The 27569-nt window shown below is 40.4% G+C and overlaps 1 protein-coding gene and 1 pseudogene across 4 annotated transcripts in view; one reads left to right on the top strand and one right to left on the bottom strand.

The window, feature by feature from the left end:
- LOC106910384 (uncharacterized) overlaps positions 1 to 27569 on the bottom strand; it is a 65945-nt pseudogene that overhangs the window by 14377 nt on the left and 23999 nt on the right. The gene's annotated exons all lie outside the window — the stretch shown is intronic.
- Positions 1225 to 27185, top strand: LOC106912140 (butyrophilin-like protein 2). 3 transcript variants are annotated; one of them, XM_088015587.1, is made up of 7 exons: positions 1225 to 1535; positions 2044 to 2385; positions 5487 to 5585; positions 10791 to 11129; positions 16897 to 17220; positions 17779 to 18102; positions 23214 to 27185. In XM_088015587.1, the coding sequence occupies exons 1-7, from the start codon at positions 1424 to 1426 to the stop codon at positions 23300 to 23302; spliced, it is 1629 nt and encodes a 542-aa protein (XP_087871713.1). In that variant the 5' UTR covers positions 1225 to 1423; the 3' UTR covers positions 23303 to 27185. The 3 variants fall into 3 exon arrangements, with proteins under 3 accessions (XP_087871713.1, XP_087871712.1, XP_087871714.1); XM_088015586.1 differs by having other exon boundaries at positions 23211 to 27185; XM_088015588.1 differs by lacking the exon at positions 16897 to 17220 and having other exon boundaries at positions 23211 to 27185.

Genomic DNA, 27569 nt, shown 5'->3' with positions numbered 1-27569 from the left:
ATTAGCTGGCAGTTTGCCGGTGGACATAAATACAGTTTAGTAATATTATATTCACAAAATATAAACGGTAAAATGTCCATCTTACTTGTGAAATGTTGTCTGTGGAGCCCTCACATCAATAATCCATCGACCAGAACAACAATATCCCTCAGTGCTGAGGCATCTTCTGCTGTTTTGGTTGAGCAAAGTAGGAGGGTATACCGCTCCAAGATGGCCGAAGTATTTACTACACCCGAGCAGTCTTCTTCTTCTTCTTCTTTTTTTTTCTTTTTTTTTTTGTTTTGTTTTATGGCAGTTGGCAAACAACTTTTAGGTGCATTACCGCCACCTTCCAGGTTGGAGTATGGATCAGATGCTTATAATCTACCCGTTTTCCTAAGAAAATTAAAAATACTACAAAAAACTACATCCCCTGAGGATCTCTGAAACAATTCTCTAATATCTAGCTTATATTTATTTCTACTTAACTCTGAGTAATATCTCTCTTTCCCGTACATATTTGTTGCATTCTAGGAAAATATGTTGTACTGTTTCTAATTCTCCACAATAATTACAACAACCTGTACTATGTTTATTAATTATTTTAAGGGTACTATTTAATCCTGTATGTCCAAATCTTCTTCCTTCTTTTTTCTATTACATTTCCTAAATCCCCCAACTGTTTTTGGATTCTATAATAAAACCTCGTCTTGTCTCCTCTATCCCACTCCTTTTACCATCGCCCGAGCAGCCAATGCGGTTCTATTCTTTTATAATGTGTATGATGTGAACCAACCAATAGAGAGAAGTTGCAGCCTGTAGACGCCGCCCCTCCTCATTATCATAAACAGGTAGAAGTGCATAGAGAAATGGAAAAACGACAGGCAGAAATAAAGATGCAGGAAAGAATGAATAAATGATTAGATAAAGGATAATTATTGCAACAATGACTAAATAAATGATCCAATAAACCATATGCCTACTTATTTAAAGAGTATTTATGTATATCTGCATTGTAGGTTTGATTCCAGCTTCCTGCTGCCACATGTTGATGTTCCCCTGCACTTAACCCCAAATTGCCTACATATAATGTAAATAGTACGGTGTATCAATGTGAGTGCGAATGGTGAATATGACTCTAATGTAAAGTGCTTTGAGTGGTCAAAATGATCGGAAAAAGCACTATATAAGTCAATTTACCATTTATTCTTATTTATGTCAGCTTTGGTCCTCCATACACCTGGAACGCACCTGAAGCTCCACCTTCATTTTTTCCACCTTTTCCCGTCTCTACAGAGTTCAGCCGCAGCGCGCTGTCTTTACTTTCTCTGAGTTTATTTTATTTATTCTGGTTTCACCGAACTTCTAACAGATTTATGTGTTTTTAAATTAAACTTAAGAGTTTTTATGTCCAGAGAAAATGTTTCCCACGTAGAAACGTCGCATGAATCCGAGCTTCTACCGGACAGACCGAACCAACCAGGAAATGGATTCTTCTCTGACTGCGTCTCTGCTGCTGCTGTCTGTGGTCTTCATGCAGTTTGTCGCTGCTCAAGGTGAGATTCAGCTGGAAACATGTTAAAGTTATTAACATATAGCAGTGATGTCCAAAGTCAGTAGTCACGGGCCGATATCCTACATATTTCAGTTCTTTCCCTGATTTGACACCTGAATCAAATTAGCAGAACCTCCGGTAGTTGGGCTGTTTGAATCAGCTCTGTTGGAGCAGAAACTCATCTAAACTGACTGGACACCGAACCTTGAGGACTGTAGACACCCATGACACACAGAGAGAATGTTCTCCATGAAACTATTTAGTACTGAATCAGTAATGACTCGTATCGCAGCTGTCCGACATATTATGAGTGGCATGTTGTTTAAAACTCCACTAAAAGCTGTAAAAAAACAAACAAACAAACAAACAAACATATTTATACTCTATTTTTATGTTATTCCAGATGTGTCTCTGGGATCAGTTCAGGTTTCCTCAGTCTGACTGACATAGAACCCCTAGGGGTTCACTTTGACCTCTGACCTCTCTGCTCTGTGTTTCCTCTCCTTCAGATCAGAGCAGCTCTACAATCAAAGCTGAACCTGGAGATAACCTCATTCTGCCATGTAAAGATCCTGAGCAGGGGACCATCATAGTCGTAGAGTGGAGCAGAACTGATCTGGGGTCAAAATTTGTCCTCCGGTACAGAGATAAGCAGATCAATCCAGAAAACCAGCATCCATCTTACAAGAACCGGGTTGATCTGCTGGTTGGTCAGATGAAGGTTGGAGACGCTTCTTTGATTCTGAGGAACGTAGCGACTCATGACAGCGGGACGTATCAATGTCGAATCGTTCAGACAAGCATTGAGATGAAACTGATCAGCACCATCAGCCTGCAGGTTTCTCCTCCAGGTGAGAGTTTGTCTCTGGATCAGAACCAGCAGCTTCCTGGTTCTGGACCTCAGATCATATTGATGATGATCTTCAGTCAGATCAGATTAGAGGTTAAAGGTCATGTGTTTTCACAATGTTTGATATTAAAGCTCTAGTTTGTAGCTTTTATAAAGAATCTGTTTTTCCATATTTGTTAAAGTTGTCACCATGTTGTGATAATATGAGACTAAAAATAGCCCACTTCCTCTCTGAGCTACGATAGCAGTATGAAGAAATGCACAGAAGGAGCTTAGTGCTGTCAGTCATCCTCATGTACTGCCTGCTAAATATGCTAATGGTCAGAGAAACAACTTACTTAAATCACACAATTTAACTTCACTTGCTTTTCTATGTTGCAGTAATTTATTCTTTTGATGCAATTTGTTTGCATAACTTTTTAAGTAATGGGAACTAATTAAGTTTTGCAATAAAATTGTTATTCATATAATTATGTAATTACAACTTATTCTAAATATTCAAGGTAGCCAACTCATGTAAGCTTATAATATTCAACTTGCACACACTAAGATTTTTACTTATGAATAAAGAAGTAAGGTCCACTTATGCATTTTACAGTGTTTACCACAAGTTGCACGTAACAAACTAAATTTATCTTTCATTCTTATTATATTTTATTAATTTCCTTCTCATCAGGGCCGGCCCACGGCAAAGCAAACTAAGCAGCCAAAATAATTCCTAAACTTTGTTTTCCTCCATAAAATTAATTCACATTCCTTCATAAATAGAGATAATAATGTCCGAAACATAATTCAAGCATCTAAAACAAAATTACAGCATAGTAAAAACTCTCTAGGAAATCTCCTTTGGTTCAGCTGCTTTGATTTTCTGTGAAGAAAAAAGGGAAAGTCAAATACCATCAGTCTCCGTGTCTCAAAAAAACAAAACCCGAAAAGTAGAAAGTTGGACCTGGTGAGCCGATCAAATGGAACAAAACGGTACAGCAGGGGGCCGACACTATACCGGGCCGTCGAAGCCCCTACTAGTACCGGACTAAAGCAAAAAGAATCTAATGAAAAAGAAAGATCGAAAACAGGACAACCGGTCCCACCAGGCCAAAATCACAACCAAACAAAGGCTAACAGAAATACAGCATGGCAGGCTGGAGACGTCAGCTGCAGCAGGACTCGTCTCTGGTGGTGGAGCACATGACACCCCCATCCAAAGACTCTGAATGGGAGTGATACAACCTGCAGGGAAAAACATTCAGAGAAAAAAGAAAAGTGTGTCGGCGACTGCATTGTCCTTACCACGAACATGCTGGATGGAGATGTTAAAAGATTCGACACCAGAATCACATGTGTCCACAGCCAACTTGAATGGCAAAACGAGGGGCAGACAACACGGGCAACTAGCAAATGTTTAGTTTGCTCAAAAGCAGATTGACACTGGTCAGACCAAATTAAAGCTACATTAGGGCTAAAAAGGAGCTGCTCCTGTTAAAGGAGCAGCTACATTAAACGCTCATTAAACGGAGGAACCAAGCAAACATTTTTACTGACATTAAAATCAATTGATTGAGACGGGAAAGACCCAACACCAAGCTGAACTTCGTTTCAAACGCAGTTCAGCTTGTATCTCCAGTTTTTGTTCAAGATACAGCTCCTCTCTTAAAGCAAGCTGTCCTAATTCAACTTCAAGTTCCTTCAAACAAACCGGGTCATCTGGAATCGAAGCTTCCACTGAAGACCCAACAGGACTTTTTGGTAAACTTGTAACAGGAAAAATCCCAGTCTGAACCAGTACTGCCAACTCAGCTTCAACTGTTCCTCTTTTAGCACGTTTATTTACCGTAACCTTGAAATGCTCAAACAGGTCAAACTGCATGTGTAGACTGTAGCATCAAGCCACACTTTATTACAAAAGCCCAAGCACAAACAAAGCCACAAGAACACCATGCCCAAATGTCCTAACTAAACCACTGCAGCGCCTGCCAACTGTGTAAAAATGCACAGGAAAAAAACAGCAAAACCGCCACAGAACCAGAAAAACAACCTCAGGACACGACTAGCTGCTGAAGGCAAACTTTGTTTAAATGAGCCCCCATGGTCCTGTTTCTTTACATCAGGCTGACTACCTGGTTAAATCAAAGTTAAACAAATAAATGAAAAATCTATCTCTACATAGAAACATAATAACTTAAAATAATTTGTATGCATCAAATCCTGCCTTTTCTTCCCAGTGTTGGGACTGGAACTGGTGGTCAGCTGCAGTGCTGGTGAAAAGCTGAAACATTAAAGATGAGTTATTTTCCTTGAACAGATTACAGGTCTATTTGCCATACCAGGTGCAAGAGGCCCACTGCCTCCAGCATCCAGAAAAATGTTTAAATATATTAATCTGCTTGATGACATGATGTGGATCACTGGTTCAACTTGTTGAATATTAATTAAACCAAATGAAAATTAAATGCAATTGAATGTCATTATTATCATTTTAAAAATTGAATGGTAAATATAGATTATGATGGGATTTTCTGGCTAAATTTGAGTTGCTAGGTTACAGGCTTGGCTTCGTTGGGTTGCTAGATGAAGGACAATGCTAGCTGAGTTTTGTTTGTTTTTCTTTGTTTTGGTTTGTTTTAAGTTCTTGGGTTGTTTTAGAAGAAGTAAAGAACCAAATGGAAGTATACGATTTTTTAGATCATATTTTTTAGGGTGCATGATCATAGTACCAATTAAACCTGACCACAGTCAGATTTCTGTGTGAACAGAACCCCAAAGTGAACGAGGCCGTTCAGACTGCTGTTCAAAACTTGGGCAATGAAAGCAGGATTTGTCCATAGACATCAGTTCTTTGAGCCAATCATTAAAATTACAAGAATACAATGGAAACATCCCATAATATCAACACTGCTCTGTTGAAACAGATTTAGACCAGAATGGATCATTAGGATCCATTAGGACAGAGGTTCCCCGGGGCAACCAGCTCCACCAATCAGATCTCTTCTAGTCAAACTCTGAGTAAACCAGGTTTCCTGTCTGTTAAATCAGATTTAATAGAAAAATCATCTGATTATTATTCTGCTATTATAACTCATCCATCTTCATTTGTCTCCACAGAACCGTTTCCAGTCTGGGCCATAGTTCTACTGGTTCTACTGGTTCTGGCTCTGGTTGCTGCTGGTCTGTTATTTTATTTCCGTCACCGATTGAGACCAGGTGAGTGTGTAGAACTCCATTACCCATAATGCCTTTTGTTGGTTTCTGCTCTCCTCCAGAGCAGGAGTTTTTTTTTCTACTTTGTTTTACTGATAGACAGTATCCACCTTATTCCTGGGGGTGTTAAGGAAGATTTCTCTGAATTACCGTATTTTCCGCACTATGAGGCGCATAGAATAGACGCTACAGTAGAGGCTGGAGTTGCGTTATGCATCCACTAGATGAAGCTGCACTACAGGATGAATGTCTAAAGCCAGTTTGTTGACATAAAGAATATCAACAAAACAGTCCGACTCCGGTCGGCGAGGAGAGCCTTCCTGGACCGGGGCGTGGCCGGACGATGGTCACCCTTCTCCGTTTGCACAGCATGTTGGTGGAGAACGTGGTGCTAACTGACCTGCAGACGACCTGATTATCAGGTCAGTAGGCAGATAGGTCAGTCAAACTTTATTAACAAACCAGCGTTCTGACAACAATCCCAGCATGCACCGCACGTTTCTTCTTCTACGGACGAAAATGAAGTCAGCAGCTGCTTACCGTAGTTGCTAGACCTGTTGTGGCTCAATATTGGTCCATATATAAGGACCGGATTATAAGGCGACTGTCGGCTTTTGAGGAAACTGAAGGTTTTTAGGTGAGACTTATAGTGCGGAAAATACGGTAGTTAATTTTGGAAAAAGTTTGGCTCTCTCCTCCTTTATGATCCCGGGTCCGCTCGTGACGGCCATGTCGGGTAGTGAAGAAAACAGCAATACGTGTTGACGTCACAGAATTGCAGAGTTTAATCCAAAAGAGGACAACACATAAAATTACAACAGAACAACAGAGGCATACATTCATTTACCTGACATAAATGGAAAAAGAAGGAAAGAAAGGCAAGCAAAGGCGTCCTTGGAGAGTTGCAAGAGCAAATCTAATTTGTTACTTTTATAGTAAAAGGCGTATTCTTATTTTTAATTTATTCAAATAAGGCATATCTGTGCTCCTCCAACCAGGAGCTATCTCTGACCCTCTCTCAAGCCAGAAACCCTGCCGTGTTTACGGCCTTTCACAGATGAGTGTGAAAAGCTGGAACTTCCACTGTATTGTTTTCCCACACAGACAAAAGGCAGTTCAAACGATCCCAGCAAACCATCTGCTGGAACTACAGGTAACATGAAGGTCAATAGGCCAGAATACATTACTATCATTAGGCTTTTTCAATCAAGACATGTTAAGTTTTAAAACTAGCTTATTTTAAATGTATTTTCTTAACAGGGGCTCACTGGGGAAACGATGATGGGTTTTACTTCTGGCGCCCATCGGAAGTAGCATTATTTCACAGTAATTTCTAGTTTATTTTGCTAATCTATATTCATGATAGAAGTCACAGCTCTTTTTTCGGTTATAATACAATATTTAGTAAAACTTGTTTACGGACACACCGTCTGCTACCATAGAGCGGCTCAATACAGAAGATCGTAATTATCAGTTTAATCACGGGGAGCGACAGGAACACAATCGTTAAGTTTTATAACGTAATGACCGTGAGTTAGCATCGCTGCTAGCAGCTCATTTCTCTGAAGAACTGACAGGAAGAAAGAGAAAAGCAGAGAAGCTGGTCAGAGTCTGAGCTGCAGGTAAAACACCAGAACTACACAATATTAGCTCGATGTGAGGTGAAGTTTATTTTTCATTTGAATTTAAAAAATAAAGTTCATGATCTGAGTATTTATGGGCCTGGAACATTTTTTATAAGACTAAATAAAATATCTCAGTTCATTTAATCCATCAGAACCAGAACCTCGAGGTTCTCCGTTGCCGAGTGTCGCTGCAAATCAGAGGAGAAATAACCGCAGCTGCTCCAGACCGTAATACAGAGAATCTCCCCACTGGACCAGAACCGAACCGAATCACATTAACCTGTTGTTGAGAGCAACTTTCCACTGGAAAGAGTCGTCAGATTCCCTTGTGGAGCTCAGGGACTGTTGTGCTGCTCGTGGCTGTTCTCTAATAATCAGACCACATTTAGTTTGTGGCTGCAGCAGCAGGTGTGTCTTGAACTGCTCCCAAAACAAAAAGCAGTAGTTTTCATTGCCTACTGGCAGATGAGGAAACAAAAAGAATTTGGCTAACAACTCTAAACTTGAAGAGAGAACCCAAAATGCTTTGAGTGCTCATTTCATGTGGACAAAAAGCCAAAGGAAGACAAACATGGATAAAACTGTTGGTTCCCGTCGGCTGATGAAAGAAAAACCCTCAAAATAGTCACAGTCACTTGAATCTGACAAAACTAAAAATTAAGAAAGATTCTATGAATTTTTATTAAGATTCATGAACAAATGAAAGACAGATGTTGCTGTTAAAACAGACCTGGACTAACTGATGGAACCGTTTAGTTCATATTTTGTTTCTCAGCCTGTTGAGTCGATCGCTGCAACCAATCGATTCCTGAAACTGTCGGTGAGATTCTGATCCTCAGCAGGTTTTTATCTCTGCTCAGCAGCAAACGGCTGCAGCTCTCAGGTCTGAAACGACGACGTTTCAGCTCCTTCAGGTCAGGGGTCATAGAGGTCACTTCAAGATTCAGGTCAGGGGTCAGAGGTCACTTCAGGATTCAGGTCAGGGGTCATAGAGGTCACTTCAGGATTCAGGTCAGGGGTCAGAGGTCACTTCAGGATTCAGGTCAGGGGTCATAGAGGTCACTTCAGGATTCAGGTCAGGGGTCATAGAGGTCACCTCAGAGTAGTTTGTTTTCCTCTGAGTCGTTCCTGGGTGTTCCTGCGACTGAAAACAAAGCTTTCTGACACTGAGCAGCACATTTCTTTCTAGAATTCTTTGAAAGTCTTTTTTTTAAAAGGTTTTTTGGCTCTCGTGACCTTTATTTGATAGTTAATTGACAGGAAAGTTGGTAATGAGAGAAGAGGAAAGACATGCTGCAAAGGTCACCAAGCTGGGAACCGAACCTACGATGGCCAAGTCCTCCATACATGGGTTAACCCCTGCACCACCACAGCACACTCGATCCTTTTATAGTCTTGAGGTTTAAATATAATCTCTACAGATTGAAGACCCAGACCATAACAGAGCCTCCTCTGTGGCTTTTTGATTCAAGTAATCAAATGATGAAATATATTGCTGTTTTTTTTTGTTTGTTTCATTCTTTAAGTGTTGCCATGAAAACACACTGACTGTCCTGGCCCCCGTGGTATTTGGTGTAGAACCAGCCTCCTTACCTAACGCTTTATTTGAGTACTTTTTAAAATACCAGAATGTTCACATAACTTTTATACTTTTGGCTGCCTGAGGACACATTTTGAATATTAAATCAGGTGTTATGATCAGTTACTCAGTACTTGAGTAGTTTACCAAATGCTTTTTACATTTGCTTAATTAAAGTTTAACCCCTTAACCATCTCCACCTAAATCACCAAACACAGCTGAAAAGGCATACCCAAATTCAATCAGCTGCTGTTTTTGAACAGTTTGGTCTCTTTATGAAGATGTCTAGGTAAATTTTATATTTTTGCAGTCAAAAATACTTTAACTGTAAGTAGTTTGTAGCTATTACGTTTGTAACGCAAAAGAAATTTCAAAATTTTGCTTCACCCAGATTCTTCATTTTTATTTCTTGTAAATACACATTGAGTGTTGAATGAATGGACTGGAAAATACAATAAATCTGTTGAATAAAGTATTCTGCTTGTGGATTTCAAGAATGATGAAATGGCACAAAAAATGTCATTTTGGACATTTATTTATGAGGATGTACAGATGTTGTCCAAGTGTGCCATTTGGAGTCTCCAAATGGCACACTTGGACAACATCTGATATAGAAACTTCAAATGACTGTAACCCCTCCATCCCCCCCCCCGTTCCCACACTCTAACAATATGCTAGTCCCCCACCACCCTCCTTCAACTTCTCTCCTTTGCCACCCACTGCGCCCCCCTCCTTTTTCACCACCTCCGTCTCCCCTTCTAACAATGTGCTAGCCATCCCCAGTCCGCCCCAACATCTGCTATGTGGATTGTTTTTTTTATTTTTAACAAAAAAACACTGTCATAAAATAACATCTATCACTGCAGCAGCCATCCCACCCCATGAGAGTAAGACAATGGGTTGTGGTGGGCGTCCCTTTATTTTAAATTCTGAAAGGTGAAAACCCTAATCAGACGTGGCCCTGACCAACTCAGTTTCTTCAATAATATCTTCATCACAAGAATCCCAAAGAGATGACTAGTTGTAGTCTATATAGCAAAAAATAGAATAAAATCAGTTTTCCAAAGTATTGAAATAATTTTTTCACTACTGAACATGTGATTACATCAAATTTTCTGTATTCAACAAGTCATAACAAAACACATAACAATGACTTAAGAAAGCAAACATACCTTTACTGTACATTTAAAATGATTTGTTTTGTTGTACTTTTTAGCAGCACAAATACCTAGACGGTCACCAGTGCTGCTATGTTGGATGTGAAGTTGCGCCACAGGGGCGTTCTGTTCCAATTCTCACATTGTTGCTGCTTGTAAACCTGAACTCTCGAACCCTGATGTGCACTTGACTGAATCCACACTTCACAGAGGAGCATTCGGACCGGGCCAAACAGCCAGAAACTAACAAGTACACCTCGCTGCAGCAAACAGGAAGGGGCGGGACGGACCACTGTCAGTCTCATTCCTTATTTGGAAATGGGACCATTGCAAATCCAGAAGGGGGCGCTGTTTCCTGTATTATCCATGGTCTCCTGTTCTTTTTTTTTAATCTGTGATATATCTTCACCTTTAGGAAGGAGTTTCACTCAGAATGTATTTGAACTTCTCTCTTATTTACTTCAGCGCAGCTCACATTTCTTAAATTCTGTAGCTTTCAGTGAACTTCTAAATCTGCTCCTTAGTCGCATCTTTTCAGGTCTGCTACTGCCTCTAGTGGCATGGGGGTGGTAACACAACTAACATAACTACATCACCAAATCAGAATAGCACAAAGTCCCTTTCTGTTTGCTGCAGTGAGGTCCTTCTCAAAACTGAAGAGTCAGTGAGGATGGAGCAGAGCTTGGTGGGTTGCTGCCAGGCAGCAGCTGGTTCCACTTCATCACAAGATCAGGGGACATGGACACATGTCTCTGTCCTCCAGGAGACACAGAGACAAGGAGGAGACAGTCATGACGCCATCTGCTGCTGTCTGTCCAACTGAAGTTTTCTTTCCTTGTTTTTTTAGAACTAAAGGTGGAGCTGGAGGAGAAGGTGGAGGTGGTTTCAGGAGTGGAGTCTGTCCTCCTGCCATTCAAAATGGTGGACCAGCTGCCCAGAGATGTTAAGGTGGAATGGAGGGACGGAGACGATAGGAAGGTCCATGTATATCAGAACGGTTCTGACCAGCCTGGAGAACAGGACGAGTTCTACAGAACCAGAACCAGGATGGATGAAAACCTGCTGAAGACTGGAGACCTCAGTCTGACTCTGTCATGGCCGACAGACAGTAACACCTACACCTGCAGCGTCTCCAGCTGGACAAGAAACATCCAGGTGATGAAACAAGTTCAGCTGGAGGTCAAAGGTCAGTGTTTTAATGTGATGTTATGTTTACCAATCACCTGATTGGTTCAGATCAATAGTGATGATTGGCTGATTAGAAGGTCAAAAGTCAATGTGATGTAATGAGTGATGAAGATGAGGAAGCAGAGCAGGAGGAAGAGGTCCAGGACAGACGGGGACCAGAGTCCAACAGCTGCTGGGGACAGTCTGCAGCTTCCTGCTGTCCTCACTGAGGACATTCTGTCCACCTGTCCAGGAAGGTCAACCAGAACCAGAACCTTCAAGCTGTAAGAAGTCTACTGCAGACTGGAAACGGTTTTTACAGAGTAAGATCCAAACGGACCAGGAGAGTTTCCTGGTGAGACTCACCATTTGGGAATCTTTAGGAGAACTTTAAAATCTACCCGATCTAAAGCATTCTGTATCTGAACTGGCTTTTCCTGTGTTGCCTTGGAAGGGCTGCACATTTCAAATCTCCTCAAAGATATGTAAACATGACGCTCCTTCTCTCCTCACCCCCTCCTGTTATCATCCATGTGTGGAGCTGAGCGCTGCCAAGAACATGCCCCACCATCATATCGGACTATTGCCGGTGTTCTGACTATCGGCGCTACTTTATCAGATTTTCCTACCGCAGCATGGATAGATAGCCAAGTCTATCTGTCAGTGCTACCCATCCAAAACTGCTACCATCATGTTTACAAACTGAAAACTACAGCAGGTTGTTAATGTTAAATATATTGGATTATTTGAGTGATGGGATTGTAGTGGAAGCTTAGGAGTTATGGTTAGCTTAGCATCTGAGCAATTTACATACACGACGAAACCACAAGATCACTTCCTTCATCTGAATATCCTACCCGTTCAAAACGAAAAGCTTTAGTTTATATAGTTTAGATCAGGGGTGCCCAAGTCCAGTCCTCCAGAGCTACCATCCATCCTGCTACTTTCAGATGCATCCCTGCTTCAACACACCTGAATCAAATGAATGGCTCGTTATCAGGCCTCTGTAGAGCGGATCCCGGTCTGTTGGGGTAAGGATACTTCTAAAACTTGCAGGATGGTAGCTCTCGAGGACTGGACTTGGGCACCCCTGGTTTAGATCAACATTATTAGATTCTTTCTTTTGCTCTTTCCGTTGGTTTATTTTTTTGTATTTCCTTTCAATTTGTGTAAAGCACTTTGAATTGCTTTGTTTCTGAAAATGTGCTAAATAAATAAAATGACCTTACCTTTCCTTTTAGAACTAGAGCAACTAGATCTGCCCATCACTGAACATTAGATCTAAGAGCTTCACATCATAAAAAATATCAGTTATGAAACGATAAACATTTTGTAAAATATCAAAACCATCAAGTCAATAAACATCCAATATATTGATCAGTGTTGCACTACCAGTCAGATCAGTTCTAACCAGCCGGGTTTTAGTCTAGATTTAAAGGAACTCAGTGTTTCAGCTGTTTGCAGTATTTCTGCAAATTTGTTCCAGATCTGTGGTGCCTAGAAGCTGGATACTGCTTTTCCGTGTTTGGTTCTGGTTCTGGATGCAGAGCAGATTTTGGGCCTCATTTATAAACGGTGTGCAGCTTTCACACTAAACGTTGGTGTAGGAACAAATTTAGAAAATGTACAAAAAACCTTCAGGTGAATAAATCGGAGTCCTGCTGTGGCTGAGCATCAACAGGACTCTGATGCTCAGCCACAAACTAGGTTAAATAGATACCAGCTGCTGGTGCCGTGTGGACCGCCCTGTCCAAACCCACAAAGACATGTTAGTATAAATACCAGTCAGGCTGCCACCCTGTGTCCCAGTAACCATGGCAACACCCCCTGCTACCATTTCAGCTGTTAGTGCCTGTCATGCTGTGTGTGGTGATGGTGAACCCAAATGCAGTGAGGCAGAAAGTAGAGATTGTAGTTTAATGAAAACATGGACCCAGGGAGCCAGAGCAGAACAACAACAGGAGACTGGAACAAAAAGACAGCAGGTAAAACAGAAATAAGATGGCAGGAGAAATCAACAAGGAGTGACTGAGAATGAGATGTACTTATAGTGGGAAGCTGTGATTACTGAACAACAGATGCTGATTAGAAACAGGTTGCAGGTGAGAGGAGAGAGAGAGAAAATGGCACAGGGGGCGAGGGAGAGAACTAGGGCTGAAACGATTCCTCGAGTGATTTGAGTCCCTCCATTATTAAAATTCCTCGAGGAAAATTTACCTGCCTCCAAGCTTCGTTAATTTATATTTAATTTTTTACCGCGCCGTGTTCCCGCCGGAACATTACTTGCATTACGTGTAGCTCTGACTTCCGCCTCTGAGTTATTGACGAAAGCTAAGTGTTTGCGGCATAATGTCCAATTTTCAAGTTCGACCCGTGGGGATTTTGTTGATTGATGATAATGCCGGGTTTTCATCATTTTGGGGAACCAATAAACATCCTTAAAATGACTGGAGCGATGCCTGGAGTACGACAGCCTTTCTGCTCCGGAGCTGCTGGTTCAGAGCGAACGGTGGGAAGCAGATTTGCCACAAACTGAAAATAAGGAATCGTCCCGTATTTGACTGTTAAATGTTGTGTCCTGTAATGAACCGATACGGGACGCGGTTTGTTCCGTATTTCTATAAATGTCGATAGACACGCTTATCACACACATATCAACACTAAGTGTAACAACAATGACAAAAATAAAACACAGGAAATATTAAGGTCAGCTAAATTCTCATGGCGGGAGCTGAAGGACCCCCGAACGCTACGGACCGATGCTGTTGTCACGGTTGCCTAGAGACGGACACTACGCAGCCGCGGTGAGCTGCTGTCAACCCGGGTCTTTTTAAAACGTCCTCAGCCCGATACCATCATGTCCTTAGAAATAAAACCTCTCGTAAAGATACAGACGTGAGAGGAAAGACTCAAATCCCAGGCTGAACATGTTAGTGAGGATGAACACAGGCAATTAAAACAAAAGTGTCCGTCGTGGCGCAGAGCTGCTGTATGATAGACAAACTGGATCAGGAGAGGAACTGCAGGCCTGTCAGAACCTGAAGAATCAGAAATCAGCATCTCTTCATCCCTCAATCATCTCCTGAGGCTGATATGGTTCAGAACATTTTGCTATGAATGATTAAGTTTCTTATTATGGTTTTAGTAGACTGTTATGGTTTGATTATTTAATGTATAGTCGTATCAGCCAAAATAATACAAATGGCCATTTAAAGAACAAATCATTTTAAACTTGCTTAATTAAACATGTTTAAGATGAGCTACTCTGATTGGAGTACAATTGTGGAGTACTCTATGTATGAACGATTGCTCTATGGATCACTTTGTTGTTGTTGTTGGCTATAGTTGCCTTTACTTGTAAGTAGTTTGACAGGAAAGTGGGTATTGAGAGAGGGGGAAGACATGGACCACCGCCTCAATATGTGGGTTGTGCTTTTCCCCTGCGCCATCACAGCGCCCCCTCTGGATCACTTTTTAAAAACAAAAAACACTGACATAAATATTGTCTATTGCTGCAGTGGCCATCCCACCCCAGGAGAGCCTTGGTGCCGTCCCTTATTTTGATTTCTGAAAGGTGGCAACCCTACTTCTGATCCTCCCTGAGTTTTATCTTGAGGTCTTCTGATCAATGGCCCTTTAATTTAAATATTGATGACCTCATTTCAACATGAGTGTATGGAGTGAAAATAGTCTCAAAATATCTGTGCATGTGTAAAAGGATTTGTGCGTGTGTATTTGGCAGTGGTGGGAAGTAACGAAGTACAAGTACTTCGTTACTGTACTTAAGTACAGTTTTCGTGTATCTGTACTTTACTTAAGTAGATTTAATAATGGGTACTTTCTACTTTTACTCCACTGAAGTAGAAAGTATCTGTACTTTCTACTTCACTATATTTCTATAAAACTGTCGCGTTACTCGTTACATCCAAGTCGCGTTGCTCTCTTTTCCGTTAAAATGTGAAGTTCAGGGTCTTAAGGTGGCGCCGTAAAATCCGAGCAATAACGTGACTTAGTGTCTGTTGTCACCCATCGCCTCCACCTTTACTCGCACGCGGAGCTCCAGACATGCGCAGTGGTTTCCTCTTATCGTCAGTAATGTAATAGCGCTGCATAAAGCATAAGATATGGCGACATGTAAAACCAGCAGCGCTTCGCTTCCACAGACGGTGGGGAATATGTCCAACTTTTAGCGTCACTTCGAAGGAAAGTTTAAAGAAAGGTAAGATCTGTGGACGTGATGCTAGCAAAGCTAGCTGTACTGAGACACATGTTGCATCTGCGATGAAAAAAAGTTGTCACTCATGCGCTGAATTATTGTGTGGAGGTGTTGACTGAGGTGTCGCCTGTATGGGACAACGCTGTGACCGATATGACATTCAGGAACGATCCGATTCTTCTGGACGGATCTTTACTGATTACATTTATTTCAGCTCTAAGTATTTAATATCTAGGTGTTTTATGAAAATGTGGATCTTTAAGATCAATTTGAGAAGCAATTTTGAAGGTAAAACTTAATGTTTTTGTGTCACGTAGCGCCTGGTTCTGGTCTTGACTTGGTCTTGGGTTTGTGGTCTTGACTACAACTCTGCTACGTGTCTCCTTGGTTGCATGTTCTCCCCCACCCACTTTCTTTCCATCCCCTTTCTGTTGGATTTCTTTAGAAATAAAAGCCACTAGTGGCAAAAAAAAAAAGTGAAGTTTATGCTAAGTTAGGACAGGTGACAAGATGTTTCCATCCCTGAAATTATGATGCATAGAATCAGTAAGTCTAAAACTATGTTACCGAGACTAAACGCAATAAAAACATGCTTTATCTGTGGCATTGTTCATTAAAATTGCACATTACTGATGTATTAAAATTGGATAAGATCGGTTCACTTAATGCTATTGTATTAGGGATTAGGTAATGCATTCAGCAAGTACTTTTACTTTTAATACTTAAGTATTTTAAAAAGCCAGTACTTTTTTACTTTTACTTAAGTAAAATGTTAATGTGGTACTTTTACTTTTACTTGAGTACATTTTTTGAGTACTTTCTCCACCACTGGTATTTGGTCTCTTTATTACTGTTTGATTTTTATCATTTCCTATTAATAAGTGGTAATCAAACTTATCCAAACCTCACCTAAATATCCCCCCTGTTGGGGATCTGAAGTGAAAAACAGTAAAAATGTTAGTCTTGACTGCAGACAGTGAAACTTCTCAGTATCAAAGAGCTGACCAGTCAGACCAGTCAGACCAGTCAGACTGACCAGTTCTCCCACAGAAACCCTCCTTCCATCACATCTCTGCTGCTCCAATCAGCTGCAGGATCTCATTAACATATCCGTCCCCCACCTGGTCCAGATTACCTTCATCAGGTTCTCCTCCATTCTCCCCTCAGCACCATGCAGCCTCTGCCCTGCAGTCTGCCTCCTGATATCACCGACTCGCTTCCTCAGATTAAAAACGCCTCAAAACTCGACTTTAGAAATCTGAAATTCCCTGTAATGTTTTGATATTCAGCACAAAGATCTAGAATGTGTAGATCTGTTTTTTTTGTGTAAATTAGAAAACTGTTAAGTTTGATCTGATAATTTTCAGTGAAGATGTATTAAATTTTTTTATTTAAGTTTTATGGAAACTGACAACACAGAGTCATCTTAATTTGTGTTACCCTGGTTACAGTCTGATGCTGCGTGTTTAATGTCTTCTTTGAGATCTTAAACAACTGTTAAAATAAAGTTTGACCTTCAAATAAACTCTAATCTTCTGTCCAACTCATCTTGTCCTCTGTTGTCTCTCAGCCCATCAGGTGGAGGTGGAATCAGGGGTGGAGTCTGTCTTGCTGCCCTGCAGAACCACAGAGGATCTGGATAAAGACGTTAAGGTGGAGTGGAGGAATGGATATAATGATGTGGTCCATCTGTATCAGAACGGTTCTGATCAGCCTGGAGAACAGCGCTGGAACTACAGAACCAGAACCAAGATGGATGAAGACCTGCTGAAGACTAAAGACCTCAGTCTGACTCTGTCATGGCCGACTGATGGAGACAAGAATATCTACATCTGCAGAGTCTACAGAGATGGAGACGTCCTGATGGAGAAAAAAGTTCAACTGGAGGTCAAAGGTCAGTGGTTCAGATCAGATGTTAGTGTTGGATCAGAACCAGCTGGTACCAGTAGAACCAGTCGGTACCATCAGAACCAGTCGGTACCATCAGAACCAGTCGGTACCATCAGAACCAGCTGGTACCATCAGAACCAGTCGGTACCAGTAGAACCAGTCGGTACCATCATTGGGCTCCACTGGGTCCGGTCCACTCTCAGGTCTCATGGTGAAAGCAGCAGAACCAAAGGTGGCGCCTCACGGCTCGGTTCTACTGAGACCAACTGGTTCTGACCCAAACACTCAGAACCTCCTGACTGGTCCACCAACTCTCTGCTTATTATGGGATGTTGGTGCTGGGAGCTGATCTGGACCGGAGGTCCAGGTCCACAGAACCTGGAGAGCAGCTCTTCAGGAGAACATGGACCTGGAAGGAAAGTCCAGTTCAACCCAGTAGAACTTTCTGATCAGAACCAGCAGGAGAGAGATCCACCTTCCTGTTCCTGCTGCTCTCACCTTCAGAGAGGAAGTGATGAAGATCTGCTGCTGCTGCTCATCTTCCTCTTTCTGCTTCTCTCAGACCAACAGGTGGAGGTGGAGGAGGGGGCGGAGTCTGTTAAGCTGGAGTTCAGGGTGACCTTTGACCTGCAGGGGGGAGACAGAGTGGAGTGGAAGGACAGCAGAGGCAGGATGGTCCATGTGCATGAGAACGGTTCTGATCGTGCTGGAGAACAGAACCAGATCTACAGAACCAGAACCAAGATGGATCAAAACCTGCTGAGGAATAAAAACCTCAGTCTGACTCTGAGACGACCGACTGATGGAGACGGAGGAGATTATCGATGTGAAGTCCTGAGAGAAGGAAAACTACTGAGAGTAAAAACTTTCCATCTGAAGGTCAAAGGTCAGTCTGTCCTTCTAATATTAATCAGTAATAATAACTATTTTCTATGATGGTTAATGTAAGAGACTGTGTGCGTCTCACATTTTAATTTTGGATTTCTCATCAATTGAATCTTCCTCGGTCAGAAGGAAAAGGTCAAGAAGGTTATTGATGGAATAATAGCAGGTACAGGCCAGGTGAGGGTGCAGATGATGAGATGGAGATAGGAACAATGTGGTTATATTTGTTTTTGTACGCATGTGGTGTCTCTGTGTTGCCCTGTGACAGGCTGGCTACCTGTCCAGGTGACCCGCCTCTCGCCCGGAACGTTAGCTGGAGAGGCAGCAGCACCTCCTGACCCTGACCCTTGTCCCCTAGGAGCAGCACCTCCTAGGGGACAAGGGTGATAGAAAATGGATGGTGACGATTTTTTTATTTAATTGTAACTTAAACAAATACTATTGCAAATGTTTTTTTTTTTTTCAAACAGTCACATGGCTACCTTAAATATATGTAAGTATGAGCAACACAAATTACGTTGACTATTCTCATTGGACGCCACTAGAACCACGACCCTCTGGGCGAACGTACCTCTGCACCTGACCCACAGGAGCACAACCACATCCTCGACGTGTTCGGCACATCGTGTGTGATGCTGCTGCACAAAAACAGCACACAATACAGGCCACAGTTCACACAACCAGTGGATCTAGTCACTGTTGTTTTTCTATTTTTAAAAAATTATACAAACTAATAAAGATGGGTAAGCAAAGCCTACTCAGGTGATCCAAACAATGTTTGCTTGATTTCTACTGTTTTGGCAAAGTTTCGTCTAGATTTAACTGTTTCACCCGCAGTGTTAGCACGACGTTCAGGAAATGTGAAACAGATGTAATGCTCAGCCAGTCAGGCGACCCGTCAGCTCTTCACTTCAGGAAACCACAAGAAAAAAACGCTAAACTGGCAACCCTGATAGAACTGTGCACACGGTAAAAAGCCCGACCCACATGACAGACAGATGTGCGCTACATACAAAATATTTTGACACAAAATAATTTTTTTATCCGCAGTGCTGTTAATGGCAAAGACAGTTGGATATTAAAACAATCCAATAACTATTTTTATTCTTAAAGGAAAATCTCACAGTATGCATGGTGCATATGTAACCGGGTTCTGCTTCACTCCACTGTACCAGGCCGGCCCAAGTGACCCTCAACTCTGCGCTGTGTAGTTTTAATGAAGACCAGGAGTTTCTGGGTGATCTGCAGTTTATTTGCTGAATGAGAAAATGTCGGGTTCAGCGCAACGGCTCGGCTTCAATCAGCACACAGAGCGTTATGTTAGCTTTTTAACTAGCACATGAAGTGTTTTATGATAAAATTAAAAGTACAAAAATTAGTGCCAGGCACGTATCTAGTAAATATTAATTACACCCTATTTATCCAAGTTAATATAAATGATGTTTTATCTGTTGCTAACATTTTCCTACTCTGTGCTGAAGAATGAAACTCGCCTCTCGTGCAGCTTTCAGACTGGCACCGAGTGCAGGAGCCAGCAGCATATAACCAGCCACACAGAGAGGGGGCGCTATTTCCCCATTGCACTGATACATAGAGCAAGTGGGGTTCTACAACCTAAACACTGTTACACATACAACTGTACAGCTGCAGGCAATACTGCATTTACTGGTCACCGAATTGTAAAAGTGCTCTGGATTTATCACACAATTTCATTGGACCTCTTTGAACTACTCATCAATTTGATTGGTCTACTGTTATGGACAGCACATCCCTCTTTATTAAATTTACCTGCAATGGCTTTCTAAATCCAGCAGATGTCGCTGTAAGTGACACCGCACAGTTTCAACACAGATTGGGGAGTGTGCCACACACCCAGTGAGGCCTCATCTGCCCATCACTAGAGCCAAACTTTAAAACCCAGCAATGCAAATTGTTCCTTCAATAAATCCTGCATTTCTCTTACTCAAATACAAAAGCAAAGTCAGACTACATTTCCAGCTGAGTCCAGTGAAAGCCTTACCGGTAGTCCTTATAAAGTCCTTCTCCCATGAATTTGATCAGTTTGTGTTTGTAATGCTGCTTTGGTGTCTGTCTGCCTCCCTCAGCTGTTATAAAACCAGCCAAATGGTTGGTGGATTCCTGATATTACCTGAGTTCAGGTTGCTGCTGATTGGACCAGATTTCTTTCACCTGCTGAGAAGAGCTGCAGAGAGACACATGTTTATGCTCCACATCTGCACAACACACACACACACACACACACACACACACACACACACACATCTGGCTATCTTTGTGGGGACTTTCCATTGACTTCCATTCATTTCTACAGCCTAAACCTGACCTTTACCCTTTTCCTAACCCTAACCAACCAAAACTCAATTCATACCTTAGCCCTAAATCTGACCCCTGACCCAAAAACAGGGTTTCCCCTTGTGGGGACAAGGCTTTGGTCCCCACAAGGTATTACAAACAAATGCTCACACACACAGTATTCAATATACCGATCTATTCATAAATGGAGCTAGGATTTTCAGAATCTTGTCTTAGGTGAATTATTTTGAAAGTATGGATGTTTCACTTGTTCATCTTCCTGTTGCTGTGATCTTTGTAGACTGACTCTGAGCTACGACTGGCCATATAACCTATAATCAATATCATGATATATTGATCCATTCATTTCTGTAATAAATAGACGATAACCCCTTTCATGAAAATAAAGAATATGATTGGCCAGCATAAAGATGGCGTGATTCCCCTGTTCCATCCATCCATCCTACCTACCTTCGTTCATTCATGGGTCAGGAGGTGCTGCTGCCTCTCCAGCTAACGTTTCAGACGAGAGGCGGGGTCACCAGGTCACCTGGACAGGTCACCAGTCTGTCATGTCCTGTTCCAGTTTTTTGCAATTATTTTTTTTATCGCTGCTTTAATAAATGTTAAGATTACAGAGTCTGTACAAAATTAAGAAAACAAAATTTTAGTTCGTATAAATCAAATGGTTACCAAACTAGATCATTATGATGAATCACAATTTTGATTTATCATAAAATAAAAAGAAAATAAAAAGCACATGATGTCAGTTTGATATTCTCAAAATATTTAAAACATGTACTAACCATCCAACTCAAATCATTGGGAAATGCAGCAAATCATCAATATTCTAATTTCTGGACTGAAATCTGTGAAACAATCTTTTCTAGTTTGGTAGCAGTGATACAATTATCTTTTTATTCCACAGTTTATTAAATCGTTCATTGGACTTGTCCCTCCATCCTTCCATGTTGGAGCCAGAGTCTGCAGAATCTCACATTCACATGAACAAATTCATAAATTTTTTGTGCTGTATAATTAATCATCCATAACAATTTGATTAGAGAACTGTTATCTAGCCATTTTACAACAATAGGATGTCATATAATATGTTTTATTATCTCGCAACGGGGGAAACTCAGATTCAACAGCAAAATAAGAAACAAGCGAAGGTAAAATGCTGTACACTATTGAGTTATTTATAACTGTAATGTGCAACCGAGTGTCTTCAGAAAATGCTCATGTTGTGTTTGAGCAATAAAAATACAGCAGACTTTGTGTTTTAAATGTCTTCCATGACTGCATGTATGCAACCTTAAATGTAGTAAAAACCAGACAGATATATCTACAAACTGCTCACCTGGCTGGAGAGCAGCAGCGGCAGTTGCGTCTACGTCGGTGTTCACCGTGGGGCTCCGTCGCTCCGAAGAGGCTAACAAGGCTTTACATTTGCTCCACTACTGACAAAAACGGCTCATTCCTCACGGCTCCATCGAGCTGCCGCTGAATATTGAAATCCGAAGCAAAGAAAAAAGCCGGCATCTTTTTTAGTTAACGGCTTGTTTGTATCTTCCATCACTTCCGTGTTGCAGCGAGTTTCAAACGTTGCGCCTTCATTTTTCTTCTCTCTCTGCTGCTCCGTCTTGTCCACGCCCTCAGCCAATCAGTGAACAGCAGCGAAGCTGCGTCACCTACCAAACCAGGACCGGCCCGGCTGGCCCTGCTCTGAAGCAGGACCCTAAAAAGCAGGGCCAGCCCCGTTGAAAAGGGCTGGTGGAAACGCTCGGAAAGCGAACCGAGCCGAGTCCAATGATGAAAAATATTTTAGAAAAATGAAATGCATAAAACACTAGAGCTGGAGCAAAAAAAACCCAAAATGATAAATCCAAAGAACATCCATAAGGAATCACAAGGAGAGTACAATGAAACCTGGGGCATAACGGAAGGAACCAGCAAGGAGTGACTGAGAAAGAGGTGCATAAATACTGGGCTGATGAGCTAACTGGCTACAGGTGTGATGGGAGAGAGAAAGGAAGTGGCACAGGGGGCTAGGAAATAAACCGGTAACACTTTATTTGAAGGGGGTGAATAAGACTGTCATGACACTGTCATAAACATGACATAACACCTGTCATGAACATGAATAAGCCTTCATGAATATTTATGACTGTTGTCATAAAGCGTCATTCGGTAAATTATGACACTTTTAATACAAAGTTGACATTATTCAAAATATCTATTTTATGACAACTTGACATTAACCAGGAAATCATTACTGTTCAAACTTTACCTTTAATAACATAAAGTTACCTCATTTTTAAAGTGAAATCAGTAAAACTTTTATAACAAATTTATATCAGTAATGATTTCTTGGTTAATGTCAAGTTGTCATAACAAAGACATTTTGAATAATGTCAACTTTGTATTAAAAGTGTCATAATTTACCGAATGACGCTTTATGACAAGTCATAAATATTCATGAAGGCTTATTCATGTTTATGACAGGTGTTATGACATGTTAATAACAGGTGTTATGTCATGTTAATAACAGATGTTATGTCATGTTTATGACAGTGTCATGTCAGTCTTATTCAACCCCTTCAAATAAAGTGTTACCAATAAACCTAACACTAAAGATTAACTAGACCAAAGAAATGTAATAAAACGAAACGAGGAATAACTAGACACAAGAAATAAACATAATAAACTAGAAACTACTGAGAAGGAAAAGGTTTGATCTGGAGGTCAAAGGTCAGCCTGTGTCTCTGTGTCTCTAACTGTCCTCTGTCTCCTCAGCAGGGACAGTCCAGGTCCAGGTCCAACCAGAGGACACCACAACCAGCATCTCCATTGAATCAACTCCTCTGATGGCCAATCAATTAGTCTGATCAGGTTATTGATCTGATTACTGATCCAGAGAGGAAGTGGATCTGGTTCTGATCTGCAGTTTCTGAATCATGATGTTTCCACTGAGCCTGTTGTTAATGATGTGATAATATTAATATTAGAGTTCAGGAACCAGGAAAATATTCTGTTCTTGTTCTTTTCACCATCATGAGTTAAAGGACGAGTTTCTCTGTTGACCCAGAATCTCATCACCCACATTTACAGTTTTTATCTTGTTTTGTGTCACATTTAGAGGAAGGCAGAGTTTCCTTTACCTGTAGAAGAATGGCAGGTTGATTTTAGAGTTACTGTTTCTATATTTTTCATTTGTAGAAATCTGGCAGCATTCTGGTTTTACCCGCCTCGTTTTAACCTGATTTTTATGTTTTCTGTTATATGATGGATTTTGTTTCACATTTTGGTGCTTATGGAAATGCAAAAGAGTTTATTAATAATATATTGAATGAGGATATAATGGAAGGGTAGAACAAAACCATCACAGCACCAGACCTACAGGAGAAACGATCACATCTCGTGTGTCGCACAAAGCTAAACCACACAGATACAGGCTACAGGCTCCTATGGCCACTGCAACAGCAGATCTAATCCTGTTTTCTGTCATTTACAAATGATGCTAAAGAAGACATGAAAGCAGACCCTCCCCATGTGGCCCATGGGAGGAGGAGGAGATTCCCAGGTTCAGGTGGAGCATCAATGTTTACTTCATTTCCACTCTTGGCAAACATTTTGTCTAGATTTAACTCTTTAACTGACCTGCAGTCTTAGCGCGACGCATCAGATGGTTGTCCAACCAGAGACCCATCAGCGCTTCAGTTCACAAAACCACAAAATAAACCCATAAACTGACGACCTGCCAGAACCGCACTTACAGAGAAAACACCAGGCTGCCAAATAAACTGAAGTTAACTAATAACCTTTAGGATTTTCCTCCCACAGACTCACACAGATGTGATCAATAAGTATTAATTTGGAGCCAATAAGAAAAAGAGGCATTTTAAATCAAACTAAACAGCTGGAAATACATTTTGCCTGGAGAGTTTTGATCCAGTTCCAACCATTATTAAACTTATAAACCTTACTAGATCAAAATGCAGAAACGCATTGTTACAGTCCTGCATTATAATCTAATTTATCACCAATAGGTCAAAGGTTACATTATTATTCCATGAATGTAGTGGAATCTTTAAACTGGTTCTGTGTTTTTCTGTCTGTTACTTTATTCAGTGGTTTTATATTTTCCTTTTATATCTAATATTAATATTCAGGGTTTTGGATTTTTTGTGATCTGTGAATTTTCTGTTATATTTTCTGTTTTGGTGCTTTGGAATTTATTTAAAATTGTTTTTAACTTCATGATATATCATCCATTGTCTTCTATTGTCTTCCTTTTATCAGAGGTCAGGGGTCAGCAGAGCAGCAAAAACTCCTGACCATAGATGAGAACAGGGACGTAGATCTATCAGATCTAGAGTTTCTCCTCCTGTCTCATCTCTCCTCTACAGATCGGTTCATCTCTGATCGATCCGTCTCTCCATCCTGATCCGGTTCCCTCATCCATGAACCCCATGAGCTTAAAGGGATCATGAACAATAAATCATGTCATAATGTTTTTCCATCATCTAAAACAAACCTGAAGTTTTGCCTCGATTCTTTGATGCATGTTTGAGAAACCCTTTGATCTCCATGGCAACCATTCAGCTGTAAACACCTGGATGGACCTAGCCCCGCCTCCAAGCTTCTGCCTTTAAATCATATTTAATGTTTACAGCTCATATAAAACCTTCAGCAGTTTTATATCAGCTGACTGTAACTGTTACTGGATTGATTTTTACCCAGAAAGCACATGGGCAAAAACCATGAGTGAAACGGTCACTGGGACTGACTAGTATATATTCCATTGAGGGAAAGTAACTATAATGTATTAATTTCTCATATGTTAACATAAAGGCTCGTTTTGAAGTATAAGCTGCTACTTACAGGCGTCGCTTCAAAGAATTCAACCTGCGGCGTTCACAACAGACACGTGTTCATCTGCTCCACCGCTTATGGCAAGCCGTTTTAACATAAATTTGGTTTCGTCTGACTATCCGTAATTACATTCCAGATATCTAAAAATGCATTTTGACTATACAAAACTACATTTTGACTATCCGGAATGGTAATTTAAGATATCTGTATTTACATTTTGACTAGTAAGAATAATAATTCAAGATATCTTAAATTATATTTTGACTAGTCAAAATTCCTTTCAAGATATCTCAAATGACGTCACTGGATCTGTCATTTGACGGGACACATATCCGTAATTACAATTTAAGATATCTTCAACACAATTATGACTAGTCAAAATTACAATTTTAGATCTCTGAATTAAGAATGACGTGAAGACCCTTTGTGGTGTCGAAACAGTTGCCTGCAGAATTTTATGTTTTCCTGCACAAAATTGTCAGTAAATGCCAAAATTAGAAAGAGCTCGACAATGTTGGAAATGCGAAGACAGAAAAACTTCATAAACTATAAGACTGCTTCTCATATCTGCAAAGAACTTCCTGTTTATTCATTCCCGACGAACCAAATGCACTTACAAACAGCTGGAAAAGCTAAACTTGCTACTGTCAAACCATTTTCAACATGAAAGTGGCGCATTTTCAAACATCTATTTTCATTTTCTCTATTTTTCATTCTTTTATTAAACTTTCAAATTGCTACGTAAGTCAGGGACGTTTTGACTAGACAGAATACTAATTCAAGATATCAATAATGTCATTCTGACTAGTTGGAATGTCAATTTAAGATATCTTAAATAGAAAAGCTGAGTAATTCAAGATATCTATATTCAATTAGAGATATCTGAAAAGGAATTTTGACTAGTCAAAATTACAATTTAAGATATCTTTAATTTAATTTAGTCTAGTCATTATTTGAATTTAAGATATCTCTAATTTAGTTTTCACTAGTCAAAATTACATTCCTCCTATCCAAAAATACATTTAAGATATCTTGAATTATGGAGTAATTCTAGATATCTTTAATTAGAATTATGACCAGTCAAAACTAAAATTGAGATATCTTGAATTTACTTTATGACTAGTCATAATTTAATTGTAGATATCTGAAGTGTGTATTTCAGATAGTCAGTAATTCATTTGAGATATCTTGAATTGAAGTCTCCATACAAGTCAATGGTAAATCTGACGTCATTTCGACTAGTCAGAATGTAATTAGAGATATCTCAAATACTTATTTTGTCTAGTCAAAATATAATTGGAGATATCTTAAATCGCTAAAACGTCTAGTCATAAAATAATTTGAGATATCTGAAATGTAAGGGCGGTAAAACTGAATTTATGTTAAAATGTCTTGCCATATACCGCTAGCAAACAACCGAACTGATTACTCAACATAAAAGTCAAGCAGTTCCCTAAAAGTCCAACAGATGGCAGCAATGCGCCATGCAAAACAAAACACCCACAGTTTACAGGACACACTTCCTGCTAAAGAGCCCCCTGGTGGTTGAAGAAAAATCCTCATATAAACCGGAAAATACAATAAATGAAAAAAAAATCTGAATGCTCTCTGGTATTGTTCAGGGGGCCGGATCCGGCCCGCGGGCCGTAGTTTGGGGACCCCTGGTTCAGAGGAAAAACAAATATTCCTGTTTTGTGATTAAATCAACTTTTTATGTTCTTGTTTGTTGAGGGTCATGTTCTACTGACCATCTCTTTTAAATCAGGTTATTAAAGCATTTTTCTTCCTAATATATAAACTTCCCCTCTAATAAAACTCGTCTTTATTACTGCAGTTGATTTAAAGCTGATCTTCATTTTCACACAGAATCAGAATAAAACCAAACTGTGACTCTAATGAAGCTGCTGCTCATCTGGTCTTTATTTATCCAACAAACTGATTTTACTGTAAAATCTGATTTCCATCAAATTCTCTATAATGTTAAAACCTTTGAGACGAGGAAAATAAAGATTATTTTATTGTATTTGATGGATCAGAATTGAATCATCTCAGCTCCATCTAACAGCTCTGGTTCCTTCCTGATCATGTTTCTGTTTTTATCTCATTTAACTTTAAATGTTTCTGAACCAGGTTTCATCCATCAGCAGCTTCCAGCTTCACAGATTCACATTCAGCAGAAATAAACATCAGAAAAGTTCAGGGAAAAGGGTCAATTTTGTTGATTGATCTGTTTTTAAGTCTTTAATGTTTTGGATTAATTGATAAAATGTTGAGTTTTAG

This window comes from Poecilia mexicana, unplaced genomic scaffold, assembly GCF_051168715.1.
Source record: "Poecilia mexicana isolate PSO_F unplaced genomic scaffold, ASM5116871v1 scaffold_18, whole genome shotgun sequence".
Taxonomy (NCBI): Eukaryota; Metazoa; Chordata; class Actinopteri; order Cyprinodontiformes; family Poeciliidae; genus Poecilia; species Poecilia mexicana.
This window is presented reverse-complemented; position numbering and strand designations above follow the sequence as displayed.

Excerpts from the sequence above, each read along its gene's own strand:
- LOC106912140 (XM_088015586.1), top strand. The coding sequence starts at position 1,424 with ATGAATCCGAGCTTCTACCGGACAGACCGAACCAACCAGGAAATGGAT. Across the intron at positions 1,536-2,043 it reads GCAGTTTGTCGCTGCTCAAG|ATCAGAGCAGCTCTACAATC; the intron begins GTGAGATTCAGC and ends CCTCTCCTTCAG. Across the intron at positions 2,386-5,486 it reads CCTGCAGGTTTCTCCTCCAG|AACCGTTTCCAGTCTGGGCC; the intron begins GTGAGAGTTTGT and ends TTGTCTCCACAG.